We start from the raw sequence: 15,484 nt of genomic DNA on the forward strand, positions 1-15,484 counted from the left end.
TCCTGTGTATAATTTTGGGTAAGGGTAGGGGTAGGGGTAGGGGTCTGGCACTCTAGATGTAGACAAAGCTGACCTCAGACTCTGGTCTCTGGAGTGCTGGGGTTAAAGGTGTGCACCATCTTGTCAGGAATAGTTTTTTAAATGCCAGACAATATTTTCCTCTTATTATTTTATCTATTTATAATTGTAACTATAACATAACTGAGGTTATTTTCTATGCCACAAATCCAGTCTCACAGAAGACACTAGAAGGTAAACACAGTTTGGCATAATTTTTAAAATGAATGAACGAACAAAAGGTAGACTCCAGAGAACACATCTGTTGATCGGCCACTGTTCATTTCTTTCAGAAGCACACATTTATTTTCCTCCTCAGCAAAAGTAAAAAAAAAAAAAAAAAAAGCCGACATGCATTCTAAATGACGCCATCATAATATGTTATGAAGTAACTTATGGTTAACTCTTTCACTTCATAAAAGCTAGTGAAATTCAGTGAAATATAAATTTGAAATAGATTTTTTCAAGGACCTTTGAAGTAATTTAAGTGTGAACACAATTAAGTCAATGGACAGGTATAGGGAACACTAAAGCAAATTGAACAATACTTATAAGCCTGTGGCACTTGATAGAAACCTTGTCAGCTTGCCGATCTCGAGGGATGTTTAAAGAATAATGTAAATCACACCTTAGCAGATCCCAGCAGTTCGTGTTTATAGTCTTTCAAATGTCATGTGAACATTAGCAGTGAATTAACCGATATTTCAAAGCTCTTCCCTTTCCTGTCCATCCCCCTGCCTGTGTGAAAGTCTATACACAGAGCCAGTCCCAGGGCTAGGTTTAAATATTGCACTTTTTAAAAGATGGAGTTTATCAATAAAAAAGTGCAGTCACATGTCGGTTCAGTGAGAAACTTGTATGTAAACAAGAATAAACTAAGTATATTCCTGTATCCAAAGACCGTTCAAATAAATAAGAGAGAATGAATCTTAGCATTTGAAAGTGATTTGGTCTGGATCCTCCTATAGTTTTGCAAAATTTTAACCAAGCTTCAGCAAAATGATGGATGAACCAATGCTAGTGTGATCGTATTGCAACCAAAATAGTGATACTTTAGTAGGGTGAATTGCACACTTTTCTCATAAGGTCATACTCAAGGACTTATATCTAAACTAACTTTGGTTTGATACTAAACAATTAAAAGTAACTACAATAAAACACCTACTAAAAGTACTCTATAGTTTAACATTTTGCAATTAGAAGCATTTTTTTGTCACTTGACTTAATAAAAACTGTGGTATATAACTCTTTATTAATGATAAGGCCTATTTATTTTTCTTTGAACCTTTCAAGGTTATTTGAAAAGGAAATACAGTGGGGATGTGGAAAGTGTTTAAATTTCCTGTCATAAAACTGTAATTAAAAGTGACGATGTCTTGTGACTCTTGGAATGTATTTCTCTGAAAACATTGAAAGGTACAGATGTCTCTGCCACAGGGTTTTGATGATTTGAATTCAAATAGCAACTGGCTTTTGATCTGAGGATGGAAGTATTTTTTTCCCCAAACCTCATTAAAGCGAGTAATTACAAATCCAGCTGAGTAATTACAAATCCAGCTGAGTAATTACAAATGCAGCTGAATGAATTTGCTCAGCTGCTGTAGCTTCTGGAGGTGCACAGCGCTTGGCAGACATCTATGCTGTGGAGGGGGCCAAGAAAGGAATGTCTTGAATGAGTGTGGACATGCTCGCCGGTCATGGGGTCATCATCCACAAAAGTGGCTTTGCTAGCACTTGTCAATAGCAGTGAACACGGTGTGCACAGTTCCCACAGACTGACAGTTACTCATGGGAGGTAGCAGGGGATTCGGTGGGCTTCGTTTAACTTCATTTTTACCATTCCACTCCAAGCTCGTAGCGGTGAGAATTTAGCAAACGGCGCACTTGCCTTCCCTTCGCCCTTCCCACCGTTCTTTCTGTGTTGACAGGGTAGAAACGGAAAGATTTGTTGTGTATTTTGGGTAAGTGTGCGGAATAACGGCTTGCTGTGAAGGGTCGCTTTTTGTTCCGTGCATGATGGTTTTCTGGTGAAGCTGCCGTTCTGCATGACGAGACTTGAACAGTGCTGCCTGTCCACCTGGCCGTGCATGATGGTTTGAGATCTCATTCTCTAGTGACAATGGGATTCGTATGAAGGGCTTGGGTTTGGGCTCCTCAGTTTGGCATTATGAATTTGTTCAAAATATTTAATAAGCACCGAAGAATTGAGTGTTACTACACGTTTTGAAGAGTTTTAAGTTTTAACATTGCATAAGTTTAAATCGGAGAATAATTGTGGTTTAAAGGTAAAATACTTTATGAACGTTGTGTTTTGTTTTAACAGAGAAAATGACCTCTGTGGCGTTTCTGGGCGTATCTTTGTACTTTCTTCCTCTTGTGTCTCTGTTTTATAGAGAAATTTTTCAGAGTTTATGTCATAGAAGATAACATATTCTACAAAGTCTGAAATAGCTTCACTTACTTAATGTTTACACCGAATTTGCATAGTCTGCTTCTCATCCGATTTTCATGTCTCTTAGCTGATGTGGACGCCAGAAATTTCAAGGAATGAATATATTTATAGAAATGAAGCTGAGTCATTGTCCACTCACATGTGAACACATACATGCACACATACACACGTGCATATACACACTCAGATACGCCCACATGCATACTTGTTGCAAATCAGCCTCTCAGATCCACTTTATTTCTTTTATTCTATTTTACATTTTATTTTTTTCCTAAAAAAATAGTTGAGGTTAAAACTGAGACATGTAGAAATCACTTGAAAGACAAAGAGTATTTATAAATGCCAGACCGTAATTGTGCTTACTTATTTAGTTTTGCTCATTGTGGTCTATAATTACCCAATCAATATATCACTTAATATAATCATATTTAAGGAGACTTAAATATAACATTTAAAACACATGTGTCAGAGAAGCACATATGATAGGATATGATGCTTTATATGATGGTTTCTATATTATTTGTGTACCTATGTAGTCTAGTCAAATAAAAGAAAAAGATATAATGAATTCAGAAATCTTTCACTGTTATCAATGAAGAACAGTTTTAGTGTGAAGTCATTTTAATATATGCAAATTTGCTTTAAGTTATAACCCATAGTTGCTTTTTTAATTATTTGGAAGAATTGTAAATTCTGTTGGTGGTTTTTGTTTTTTTAAAGCCTGAGAAAACATCTTGAAAATTCCAGCATAACAGAGTGTGTTTCCCTCTCTCCCCAGGATGAGTGTGGACAGTGATGTCCTGAAATCAGGCTATACTAGCAGAGACTTGATTATTTTGGAAAATGATGACCCCGGAGGCATTTTTGAATTTTCTTATGATTCTAGAGGACCCTATGTTATAAAAGTAGGTCCAAAACTTCACTCTGGATTCATAACTTCAGAAAGTGTTCTAGAAGAAGTTGAGCTTTTGTTGGTTTTGTTGTTACAGGAAGGAGATGCCGTGGAGCTCCGCATTGCTCGATCCAGGGGGGCGCTTGTTAAACAGTTCCTCCGTTTCCACGTGGAGCCCCGGGATAGCAATGAATTCTATGGAAACACGGGGGTGCTGGAATTCAGTCCAGGGGAACGGGAAGTAGTGATCACGCTACTCACCAGACTGGATGGCATGCCAGAGGTACCCGGGTCGGGACTTCTGCCATGTCCCTTTGAAAGGTTGACAGTGTCAGGATTTTGAGAATAGAAATATTATAAACATTGACAGCAAGACATAAGAAAAAAATTAGGAACTCGTGTTTAGAAAAGTTTAAAAAGAAGCTTGAAAAGCAGAATACAAGTCATTTAACTTACCAAAGTGTATTCTTGTCCCAAAACAAGAACAAGAAAGCCATGAGAGGCTTAGCTTCTGTTCTCGGATTTCCCCTCGTACCGTATGTTTTATTTTTCGTGGTCTTTACTCACTGAACTCTTCCTGCCGTGATCTGGAGCTAAAGCTCTGCTGCGACATTATTTTTCAGAAAGAAATGAGCTTGTTTTATGATAGGAGAATCAATAGTGCAATACATATGCAGCTTTCAAATTTTTTTATTCTTGCTCATTTAAATAAACAATCACCAATGAAAAGGCCTTAAATTTTTTATCAGCTTAGTGTGGCCATTTCCTTTTTTATATAATGTAGAGTGGTATTTCCTGTCTTTCAGTGAGTGGCAAATGGTTTTAAAAATTAGGAATAAGTATCAGCTCTCTTGTCTTTTCCACGTGTTGTTTGTTCCTGAAAAGTTGAACACGAAAACACTGTCAGTCACATACACATCTTGTTTGTAATGGAAACTTCGGCTTTCTGTCTTTTCCAAATTCGACCTGCTCTTTGTAGTTGGACGAGCACTATTGGGTGGTCCTCAGCAGCCATGGCAGAAGGGAGAGCAAGCTGGGCAGTGCTACACATGTCAACATAATGATTCTGGAGAACGACGATCCTCACGGCATTATAGAATTTGCTTCCGATGGTTTGACTGTGTCGATAAGAGAAAGCAAAGGAGAGGATGTCTATCATGGTAAATTATTCTGTCTCCCACATTTTTATTCTGCTCTCTGAAGAGGATGTTCATCTCCTTTCAACTTAATTTTTAAAAATTATTTTTACGTGTGTGTGTATTTGTGTGTGCCTGTGCGAATCTGTGTGCACCACATGTCTGCATAGCCCAAGGAGGCCAAAAGCTGTTGGACCTCCTGAAGCTGACACTAGTGGTGGTGAGCCAACTGGTTGGGTGTTGGGATCAAACCCGGGTCCTTGGGAAGAGCAGTAAGTGCTCTTAACCGCTGTCCCATCTCACCATCCCTTAGACCGTTTTAGTAACTGTTGTCAGTGTTCCAGTCTGCATGTAACTTAGAAACTTCTCTGTTAGAACTCGTGCATATGCTTGCTGTTTACCTGTCTTCCATAGCTTTGGGCTGATAGTGAGGACCTCACAGTTTGCTTTCAGCTCATTCAGTATAAACTCAGACACTCGAGAAGGAATCAAGTCAGTCAAGTGGAGAGCACACCACAGCTAAGAGTCACTATTGAGAAGCCACTGCAGTGTCAGGAGAGGAGAATTCCATTATTTTTAAAACATTGTTTGGGTAATTAAATAACTTGGCTGTCAAGGAAAAGTTAAGCTTCCAGCACATGCCTTTGGTGAATCTGCTTGTAGGACTTTGTAATAGTTGTACATAATTAGTTATAATTCCATTCCTATGCCAGATGATTCTTAATATCTCAAAGTGTGATAGAAAAGATTGAGCAGGTTAAACACACACACACACACACACACACACACACACACCGCACGCACGCACGCACGCACGCACGCACACATGCACACATACGTCAACCCTTGGAGTACATGCTAAGCAAGTGTTGGTGACGAGAGGTTTTTATTTCTGCTTATTTTGCTTGCTCACCCTGTGTTCCCGTGTGTTTCTCTCAGCTGTTTATGGTGTAGTACGAACTCGAGGCAACTTTGGTGCTGTTAATGTATCATGGATGGTTAGTCCAAACTCTACGCAAGATGTGTTTCCTGTGCAAGGAACCGTTTGTTTTGGAGACCAAGAAAATTTTAAAAACATCACTGTCTACTCCCTCGCAGATGAAGTAAGTGTGCTCTGCGGTCTTCTGCCTGGCTTGCTGTAAGCCTTGAAGCACACCGTTTTGGTGTTATTTGCTAGGTTTATCTTTTGTGGTGCTGATGGCCAAACTCTATGTCATGGAGGCAATTAAATACCTGGCAACACATTTTGTGCTGATGCTGCTCGATAAGGAGGTTTAACATGACTGGCTGGTTCCAAAGCAAGATGGCAATGCTATTTAGGGGTGTCTTTAAGGCATTTCTAAAACTCATGATTGATACTGGTCAGTAACCCATTATATATGGAACGTCATGGATTCAGGGTTGTGGGAGACCTTTAGAAACTTACTTGCCTTTGGCATCTTGAAAAGGAGCTGTTTTCTGAGTCTATCGTGGTACATTCACTATTAGGGCACTAAGCACAGGATTGTCAGCCTGACAGGAAAGATAAAGAATTTCGCTAAGGTGGAGAGTGGACCTTTCTTCGCAGGGCAAAGCTGCGAAGCTTGTCCCTTTCCCTCAGAACTGGCCCCCCACAGACAAAACTATCACTTCTTTTTTCCTGTTTTTGGGTGAGGGAAAAACTAAGGCACACTGGCAATGAGAAAGAAAAATAGTATCCGTTTGGGCATTTAAGAATCAGAGAAGTGGAAATCTCATCTTTTAGAGACCATGGAAGTGAGGATGTCTTTGGACCTCCTCAGGAATCTTCCAGAAGATTTGAAGACAGATTTGGGAAGCTAACAGCCCAGCAACCCTTAGTGCTCTGTTTGGAAATGTTTCAATTGTTACATTGGTTTTCTGGTCTGTTTTTTCCTTACAGTTAATTTGTTTCCATTTTCTTATGGAAACAATATAAACCTCTGTTGTATGGCCAGGTTTTCCTTACTTAAGTCAAAACATACGTATTTCCCTTCTACTTTGTAGCCAGCTGCAATAAAATGGCTGTTTGGAAGAACAATATTGAAATGATTTTAGGGCAATCTGAGTTTCATGGGAAAACTTTTAAAGAAGCCGTCATCTTAGAGATGAAAATGAATTTTAGCAGTGGTAACTGAGCTTTCAAAAGACAAATAACAAGTGTGCATAATGTAATTGGATGTACGATTCACTTGACTTAAAGTATGTACCATTTTGCCAAAGATCCCGGAGGAGATGGAGGAATTCACCATTATCCTACTTAGTGCCACTGGCGGGGCTCAAACTGGAAATCAGACAACTGCCTCCCTGAGGATTCTCAGGAACGACGACCCCATTTACTTTGCAGGTGGTATTGCTGTCTTGTTTGAGTGAGTTTGCGTCGGTCTTAAATAATATACACGTTCTGAGACGGTCTTATTTAGTTTTATGTTTTGCCAGCATGTATGCATGTGTGTCACATGCATGCCTTTTGCCTGTGGAGGTCACAGGGGACAGCAGATCCCTGCAGCAGGAGTTAGGATGGCTGTGACCCATCTTGGGAATCAAACGTGGCTCCTTTGCAAGAGTGACAAGTACTCTACACTGCCTGAGCCACCTCTCCAGCCCCCATACATAGGTTTAAGAAGAATTAAATTACATTTTTCTGTATGTAGTCAATTTGTAGTATAGTCAAGTGTAATTTCATGATTCATTTGATAATCGGTGTTCTGTGTTTGAGTTTAAACATTTTTATTTTTAGTGCCTTCTGAAACAGTGAAAACAAGAGAGGGCAGTTGGCAGCTTCGCCCCTTGCTTTTCATCCCCCAGCATGCCTTGCTTTGGGTAGACAACAGGAACTTGTCTGGGGAGTCGCTTCCTAACAGTTTAAGGGTGGTCACTGGTTACATTAGCTGATGGTTAAGGGGCATGTTAATTAAGAATCCCCCCTTTTATCATTGTACTGCTTTCTGTACACCTGTCCTTTGCTCCAAAAGCATCTTTTACTTACATTTATGAGACTTAATCAAACTTTTAATTCTTTGAAGTCTCTTTCTTTGTAAGATGTATATAGATGAAATTTACGATCTAGTAGTGTCCTGAGCCTTTTGAATTCTATTTACACTCTTAGCTTTCAGGTTATTACCTGAAAATTAATAAATTGGTCTTATACCTATCTCTTTTCTAACTACCATAGCAAAGTGAAACGAGAGATTTCTAATTCAAGGAACTGACCTTTAGCATGAGGTTGCAGTCGGAAGAGAAAGGATGTCTTATGATATTTACTGACAGCTTAGTTGACAGAGACTCTGGTACTGTGGAGCATTAGGACAAGGGGGAATACTGACTTGACACCTTCAGAGGGAGCTTATATCAGAGGGGAGCAGAGGAAATGCCGAGTCCAGGCATTTCCTGTAGATGGCAGGGAAAAATCGAGAGTGATCTGAAAATGTGCTCACGGACTGGAAGAGGCTGAAGGATTTCTGTGCTGTGCGTTTTTCAGAGCCTTCTGTTGTGAGAGTCCAGGAGGGTGAGGCTGCCAACTTTACAGTTCTCAGAAATGGATCTGTTGATGCGGCCTGCACTGTTCAGTATGCTACCGTGGATGGAAAGGCTGCAGGAGGACAGGGAGACTTCGTACCTGTTGAGAAAGGAGAAACCCTCGTGTTTGAGGTTGGAAGCCGAGAGCAGAGTGTGTCTGTATCTGTCAACGAGGATGGAATCCCAGAAACCGACGAGCCCTTTTATATAATCCTGTTCAATTCCACAGGTAAATCAATACTGGCCTGGCTCATCTCTGGTTTTCTATACTGGTAAGTAGTTGTGCCAGGTCCACCTTTGCTGTCATCCACAACTGCTCATGACGAAAGCCATGACATGGCTGGTGGGATGAAGAGGATGGTCACTGAACCTTTCTGTGCAGTGTAAGCCAGAGCTCAATGTGGTACAATTCTGGGGAAATCAACGTGCTCATGTTCCAGGGGGATTTGCTCCTGGCTATTTAGCTACATTGTTTTCATGTCTGAAATGAAGCACAGCTGGTATCAGTGCAAACTGTCACCTCTGTCACCTTTCAGGTTTCTTTACTTCTCCTATCTGGAATCTGGAATTATGCACTTCACTTAGTGGTAACCTTCCTCCAGTCTTCTCAGTGTAAAGTAATTCCATAGTCTTTCTGGGGCTCTCACGATCCCCGCAAAGCCACGAACTCATTTGAGTTTGCCTGATGCTGCTTTTTTATTTGCTGTAGGTATTTTACACTCGGTAATAACGTCACAGAAGTAGTTCTGTGTTCTTAGTATGTTCTTGTCAGGATTTTGGTTTGCCCCTTTGTTTTGGTTAAATTAAAGTGGTGGCCTACAAGCTTACTTCTTAGTGTCATTAATAAATGCTTGTGGCTTCTTAACGTAAAATTATGTAGCCGTGTTATTACTCAAAAAATTTTTTTTTCAAATTTTCACTGATATTTATTGGAATAAAATTGTAATTTCTATTTAGTGTTGTGATGACTTTTATTACCATCACTTAAGTTTATGATTACCTTCATCCAGGTTTGCCTAGTGGTAATCTATTCAGCATGACGTCCTCGTCTTTTGTCCTTCTTATGCTTCAAGCATTTCTTCGGCAAGCTGTTCCAAGCCCAGTGTGGAATTTTCCTGCCACAGTCCCGAAATTATCCAGTTGTTTTGGAAGCCCTGATTTTAAGAAAGTTATTTAATAATAGAATCTGGTCACTGGGTGGTTATTGCTATTGCTGGTTATTGCCTTTTAATGTGCACAGACTGGGAGTATATACACACACACATGGTTACTTTGTGCACGTGTGTGTGTGTGTGTGTGTGTGTGTGTGTGTGTGTGTGTGTGTGTGTATGCTCACCCGTGTATATGCATGTGGCGGCTAGAGAACATTGTTAGAGTCATCCTCTAGTGGTTTGTTCATGTTTTGTGAGGTAGGGTCTCTCATTGAACCTCATTCTTGCAACTTCAGCTCTGCTGACTGACCCACCAACCCTTTGGATACAACTGCCTCTGGTCCCCCAGCTGGGGTTACAGACGCCCTTGCCTTTTACTCAGGGGCTGGAATCTGAATGGGAAACATAGACATGCACCAAGCTCTTTGCCAACTGAGCCGTTCCGGAAGCCTTTTAATATCTGTAGTTGTATATTTCTTACATTTTAAGTGAATAAAATGAATACTTGATAAGAAATTTTGTTAAAATAAAAAATAGTTTTAAAAAAACGACCTTGACTCTCTTGTGTTTAACTTAGGTGACACGGTAGTTTATGAATATGGGGTAGCTACAGTCGTAATTGAAGCCAATGATGACCCGAATGGTGTTTTTTCTCTGGAGCCTATAGACAAAGCGGTGGAAGAGGGAAAGACAAATGCATTTTGGTAAGAATGTTTGGGTAAGGAAAGTTAAAATTGGATGCAACAAAATGAGACCATTAAGTGGGCGAAATGGAAACACTGTTAATCTATACAGATTCAAACGTAAGTGGGATTAATGGTGACTTTGTTTATGCTCTGCTATAATAGTTTTCATTAAGAAACTAACCATGACCACCATTCATCTGCTGGACAGAACTCGAGTCCTTCACCTTCTCCCTCCTTGTCCTGTGTTTTCAAGACTAGAGGACTTCAGCTATTCAGTCTTCAGGAAAAATCTTCATAGAATTTGCAACGTGTGACTTCTTGCACCTAAGATTCTTTTTTCTTATGAAAAACGTTGCCAGTTGCCATCAGCCTCTTTTTTAACTTGGCTTAGAATTTGCCATGCTGATTGGCTTTGAAGAGATTCTAAGATTGTCTGTCTTTTCCGTGGTTTCTCAGTGAGCTGGCACACTGGCTGGCTAGGTTGGAGATAAATAGAAAATGCACAGATGCCTTTGTAAGCCCTAGTCACTACATACACATTTCAAAAACACTACTTTTGTTTCATTTTCACACAGGATTTTACGGCACCGAGGACACTTCGGCAACGTTTCTGTGGCTTGGCATCTGTTCCAGAATGCTTCTCTGCAGCCTGGACGAGAATTCTATGAAACATCAGGGACTGTTAACTTCACAGACGGAGAAGGAACAAAACCAGTAATTCTCCGTGCTTTCCCAGATAGGATTCCTGAATTCAATGAATTTTATATTCTAAGGCTGGTAAATATTTCAGGTACAGACCTTTCCATCTCTTATGTTACCACCAAAACTTTATAGATTATACTTAAATAGAATTATGTACAAAACCCAGGGAAGTCAAGTGTATTATTATTGTCTGATTTTAATGTCAAAGCACCTTGTTGGCAGATGTTTTTTGTTGTTGTTTTGTCTTTTTTTCTGTTTTTGTAGTGCTGGGAGTCAAACCCTAAGCCTGTGCATATTAGGAAGTGCTCTACCATTGGTGCACACCCTGGCTAGCCCTTGTTTTTGTTGACCATTTTGATACAACAGGATGTCTTTGCTGACGTACAGGTTGGCTTGGAAATATGATGCAGAGTCCACTGTGGTGTGCTGCCAGTGATAACATTTTATTTCATCGTTTGTTGAAATGTGGCTTCACTGCACAGTGCAGGCTGACCTTAGATCTGGACCCTACCATCGACATCTCTAGAGGGCTGGTGTTAGAGGCATGGGATGCAGTAACTGACTTAGTTTTTCTTGTTTATTTATTCATTTGTCTTAGGCATAGAGTCTCGGGCTCTGTGCTAATTATGTGCTGTGGTCATTTTACTATGCCCTCAGCCAGAAAAAGATATTTTTTGAATGTTCACTTTTTTTGGTCTTAGGAAGATTCCATTTCATGGATGGAGGCTTCCTCTTTCTCACCATTTTCAGTTTAAGCATAAAATCTTACTTTGTTGTTGCTGGCTGGTTGGTGGGGTTTATTTTTATTTATTTATTTTTGGTAGGGGCTTAACAGATTATTAATATGGATATGCTAATCGATGTTATTTGAAATGTTGTGAAAGCGATATGATGCCATTATGTACCAATAATGAGTAAACAACTAGAAATTTGTCTGTAAAACCTACTGCCATTTTGTTTCTTAGACTAAAAGGTATTTAACTTTTGGTCTTTGAATTACAGGTGCTGGAGGCCAATTAGCAGAAACCAACCTTCAGGTAACGGTCATGATTCCATTCAATGATGATCCGTTTGGAGTTTTCATCTTGGATCCAGAGTGTCTAGAGAGAGAAGTGGCTGAAGATGTTCTCTCAGAAGACGATATGTCTTATATTGCCAACTTCACCGTGTTGAGACAGCAGGGTGTCTTTGGTGATGTAAGGGTTGGCTGGGAAGTTCTGTCCAGAGAGCTCCCTGCTGGCCTGCCACCGATGGTCGACTTCCTGCTGGTAGGGGTTTTTCCAAGCACTGTGCTTTTACAACCACATATGCGACATCGCCACAGTGGAACAGACGTCTTGTACTTCAGTGGACTAGAGGGTGCATTTGGGACCGTTGATCCCAAATACCAGCCCTCCAGGAACAACACAATTGCCAACTTTACATTTTCAGCGTGGGTAATGCCTAATGCCTATACAAATGGATTTCTCATAGCGAAGGATGACAGTCATGGCAGCATCTACTATGGGGTAAAAATCCAAACGAATGAAACCCACGTGACCTTGTCCCTTCATTATAAAACTTTTGGATCAGATGTTACATATATTGCCAAGAGCACTGCCATGAAATATTTAGAGGATGGTGTTTGGCTTCATGTTTTAATCATCTTAGATGATGGCATAATTGAATTCTATCTGGATGGAAATGCAATGCCCAAAGGCATAAAGAGTCTGAAAGGAGAAGCCATTACTGACGGTGAGTGTTCGTATTGTAACTATTGCTGACAGTGAGTGTCTGCATCGTAACTAGCACATTGCATAGGAAAAATGCTCAACTCTTCAATTAGAAAGTTTGGTCAAAGAAAGAGCTAGCAAATGTTTTGAAACTTGACTTTATGTTTTCTCTAGTAAAGCTGTGTGCCTACCAAGACCACTGTTAAGTCGAGTGTTTCGGAAATGAAGGGTGCAAAGTCTTCAACATGGGGGGAATCAGGAACAAGCACTAGGCAAGAGATGTGCAAGCAGGTCACTACAAAACTTTGTGGGAAGAAGGGACATGATAGGAATGTTGTCTTTAGTTGGTGATCGGGAAGGAACTGTTCCTGTACACGAATGAGCAAAGGTCTGGAACTGTGGAACAGTTCACCGTATCTGGGAAACTCTCCTTCAGCGTGTCTGAGGGTGAAGGGTAATGGGAAAACGACAGAAGAGCCTTCAAGAGAAGATAGGATCTAAAAGTGATTACGGCACTGTGTTAGCGCAGGTGAACCAGCGAACGCTGGGCCTGGCTTTGAAGGGGTGATCTTTGTTAGCTTTAGCCAAGTCACACACCCTCTCTTAGGATAACTCACTGTGGACTGTATGGACTGGGACACTGAGGCAGGAGGATCACGAACAACAAGGCAACCTGGGTCATTTGGCAAGTTGCTAACCAGAAGCAATAGTGAGATCCTGTTATAAAACACCCAAAACCAAAGTCAAAACCAAGTCATCTGAACTCTAAATGGACAAAATCCTACAAAGGACTGTGGAGGCGTGGTGACGTACAGCCGGGCTGCATACTGCTGTGTACTGTCACTGTAGTGTTTCATGCTTGAATGTAGTGTTTTAAGAATTGCTTCTGGTTTCTACATTCACTTAGGTTTTGGGAAACAATGATGTATTTGGCCTGTAGAAACCACCACTCCCTTAGAATCACTACTTTAGTTAACCCAAGATGAATTTTTAACACGCAGAGCTCTCAAGCTCTCTGTGAGTGGTAATCTGTAATTTTGGAGCAGAACTAACCCTGTCCTTATTTAGTTCCGTAAGTAACTTTAAAGTGTCCAAGACACAGGTTCACTCAGCTAAATGTGCAGCACACAAACACACATGGTAGACAGATGTGTGTCTGAATGTGTTGATTTACTTTTCTGCCCATAAATGATTTTGACAGACTGACGTGAGTTACTTTTAAGTAGCCATCATATGATTTTGAAGGCAGGTTCTGTAGTGAAGGATCACAAAATCCAGCACTTATTTTGCAGGTTCTTTTGTGTCATCGTAGAAGATAATATTTATGATCACTTTTTAGTTGTGCCCAAATTTTCCTTCTTCTAGACATATTTCAGTGGAATCACCTTGCTTTCTGAATCACACTTCTAGGTTGAGATAGGTGATAGTGGCTGTCGTAACAGCTAAACGCACTTCTGATTTCAGGTCCTGGGATCCTGAGAATTGGGGCAGGGATGGATGGCGGCGACAGATTCACAGGTTGGATGCAGGATGTGAGAACCTATGAGCGCAAACTGACTCCCGAAGAGATTTATGAACTTCATGCTATGCCTGCAAGGAACGATTTGCATCCTATTTCTGGGTATCTGGAGTTCAGACAAGGAGAAACCAACAAATCATTCATTGTTGCTGCAAGAGATGACAGTGAAGAGGAAGGAGAAGAATTATTCCTTCTTAAACTGGTCTCTGTGTATGGCGGAGCTCAGCTTTCTGAGGAAAACACTACTGCTCAGCTAAGGATACAGAAAAGCGACAACGCCAATGGCCTGTTTGGCTTCACCGGGGCTTGTATACCCGAGGTTAGTAGGGAGATGGGGAATTTCACGGTAAATCGTTCATTGTAGATGGATTTGTCTGCGTTGAACTAGCTTTCAAAGTACATAGGATCCACGTTTGCACATACAAATCTCAGCCCTTGTTCCTGGTAGATTGCAGCTTAAGTGGCCTTATTGAGGTGAGAGAAACAATAACAAAAATGCAAAAGGCTCTTAGCAATAAAGCTTTAAAGTTTATCACTCTATAAGTAATTATACACCACCTCTAATTTGGCTCATATTTTGGGTACCATATATGGATATGAAATAAATATTGAAAGCCTATATGAGTAATTAAAAATGAAATTCTACTTCAGTATGCTTTTGTTCTTCTAGAGGCAGCATTTTATAGGGCTCTCCCCACTTGGTTGCATTTGTTTCTTACCAGCATTCTTGGCTGACTCAATTCATTAGGCTGGTGTACTGGCCTTCTCACTTCCTCCTAAGCTTTCAAGGACATGTGATCGTCTCTACTGATTAGTAATAGGAGAGCTCAGGAAACTGCCTCCCAGGTGTTGTGCGTGACGGCAAATGCTCTATGTCCAGAAAAGGCTGCCAAGAACCAAGAGAGCCTTCTGCTTTGAAACTTGATGCCAGGAGGTCTGGATGAACATGTATGTGAACTGGATGATTAAGCAAAACAGGATGAGTAGAACTTGAAAAACTCACAGAACTCATTGTAGCTTCAATTGGGACAACCAGATCTCTGAAATTTTATGTGGCCCTCTTAGTTTGTGTGGCAACCACAAGACTAGAGATCTCCAGGTGTTTTTGTAAACTGAGAAATAACACATATGTTGATAATGATTTTTGAATTGCTCTTTCTCAGTTATTCATTGATTATTTATTTATTATCTTTTATTGTGCACGGGTGTATATGTGCCATGCTGTGTCTCTGGAGGTCAGAGGGTAACCTGTGGGAGTCAATTCTCCTATTCTGCCATCTGGGTCTCAGGGTTCAAACTCGGGACATCGAGCTTAGTGGCAAACACCTTAAGTTTTGAAGGTCTCAAACTATGAATACATGTTTTTCAAATATTCCACGACATAGGATGAGGTTTTCTGTTGCATTACCAAAGCGTTATGGTCAGGGAGCAGGGGAGATTATCAGCAGTCAGCATACCCTGCTCTTGCAGAGGACCCATGTTTGACTCAAAACCTGTTCCACACTGCTCAAGTCTGTACTCACACATGCACGTGCATGTATGCATGCATTCATGCGCCTAAACAAATGTGGTGGTTGCCTATGAGAAGTGCTCAGTGGTTAGAGTGCTTGCCCTTATCAGTGTGAGGACTCAAAACCCACGGGAAACTAGGTAGGTCTGGC

At 40.6% G+C, this 15,484-nt stretch overlaps 1 protein-coding gene across 1 annotated transcript in view; it reads left to right on the forward strand.

Annotated features, from left to right (window-relative positions):
* The window catches only part of Adgrv1 (adhesion G protein-coupled receptor V1), an 81,392-nt gene that overhangs the window by 12,811 nt on the left and 53,097 nt on the right, over positions 1 to 15,484 (forward strand). Inside the window, exons 8-17 of the mRNA XM_032899093.1 lie at positions 3,288 to 3,414; positions 3,499 to 3,684; positions 4,381 to 4,561; positions 5,477 to 5,640; positions 6,758 to 6,881; positions 8,016 to 8,282; positions 9,782 to 9,908; positions 10,466 to 10,680; positions 11,595 to 12,326; positions 13,769 to 14,142. Coding sequence (XP_032754984.1) covers positions 3,288 to 3,414; positions 3,499 to 3,684; positions 4,381 to 4,561; positions 5,477 to 5,640; positions 6,758 to 6,881; positions 8,016 to 8,282; positions 9,782 to 9,908; positions 10,466 to 10,680; positions 11,595 to 12,326; positions 13,769 to 14,142 — 2,497 coding nt within the window. The remainder of the gene's footprint in view (positions 1 to 3,287; positions 3,415 to 3,498; positions 3,685 to 4,380; positions 4,562 to 5,476; positions 5,641 to 6,757; positions 6,882 to 8,015; positions 8,283 to 9,781; positions 9,909 to 10,465; positions 10,681 to 11,594; positions 12,327 to 13,768; positions 14,143 to 15,484) is intronic.

Source organism: Rattus rattus, chromosome 3, assembly GCF_011064425.1.
Source record: "Rattus rattus isolate New Zealand chromosome 3, Rrattus_CSIRO_v1, whole genome shotgun sequence".
NCBI classification, from domain to species: domain Eukaryota; kingdom Metazoa; phylum Chordata; class Mammalia; order Rodentia; family Muridae; genus Rattus; species Rattus rattus.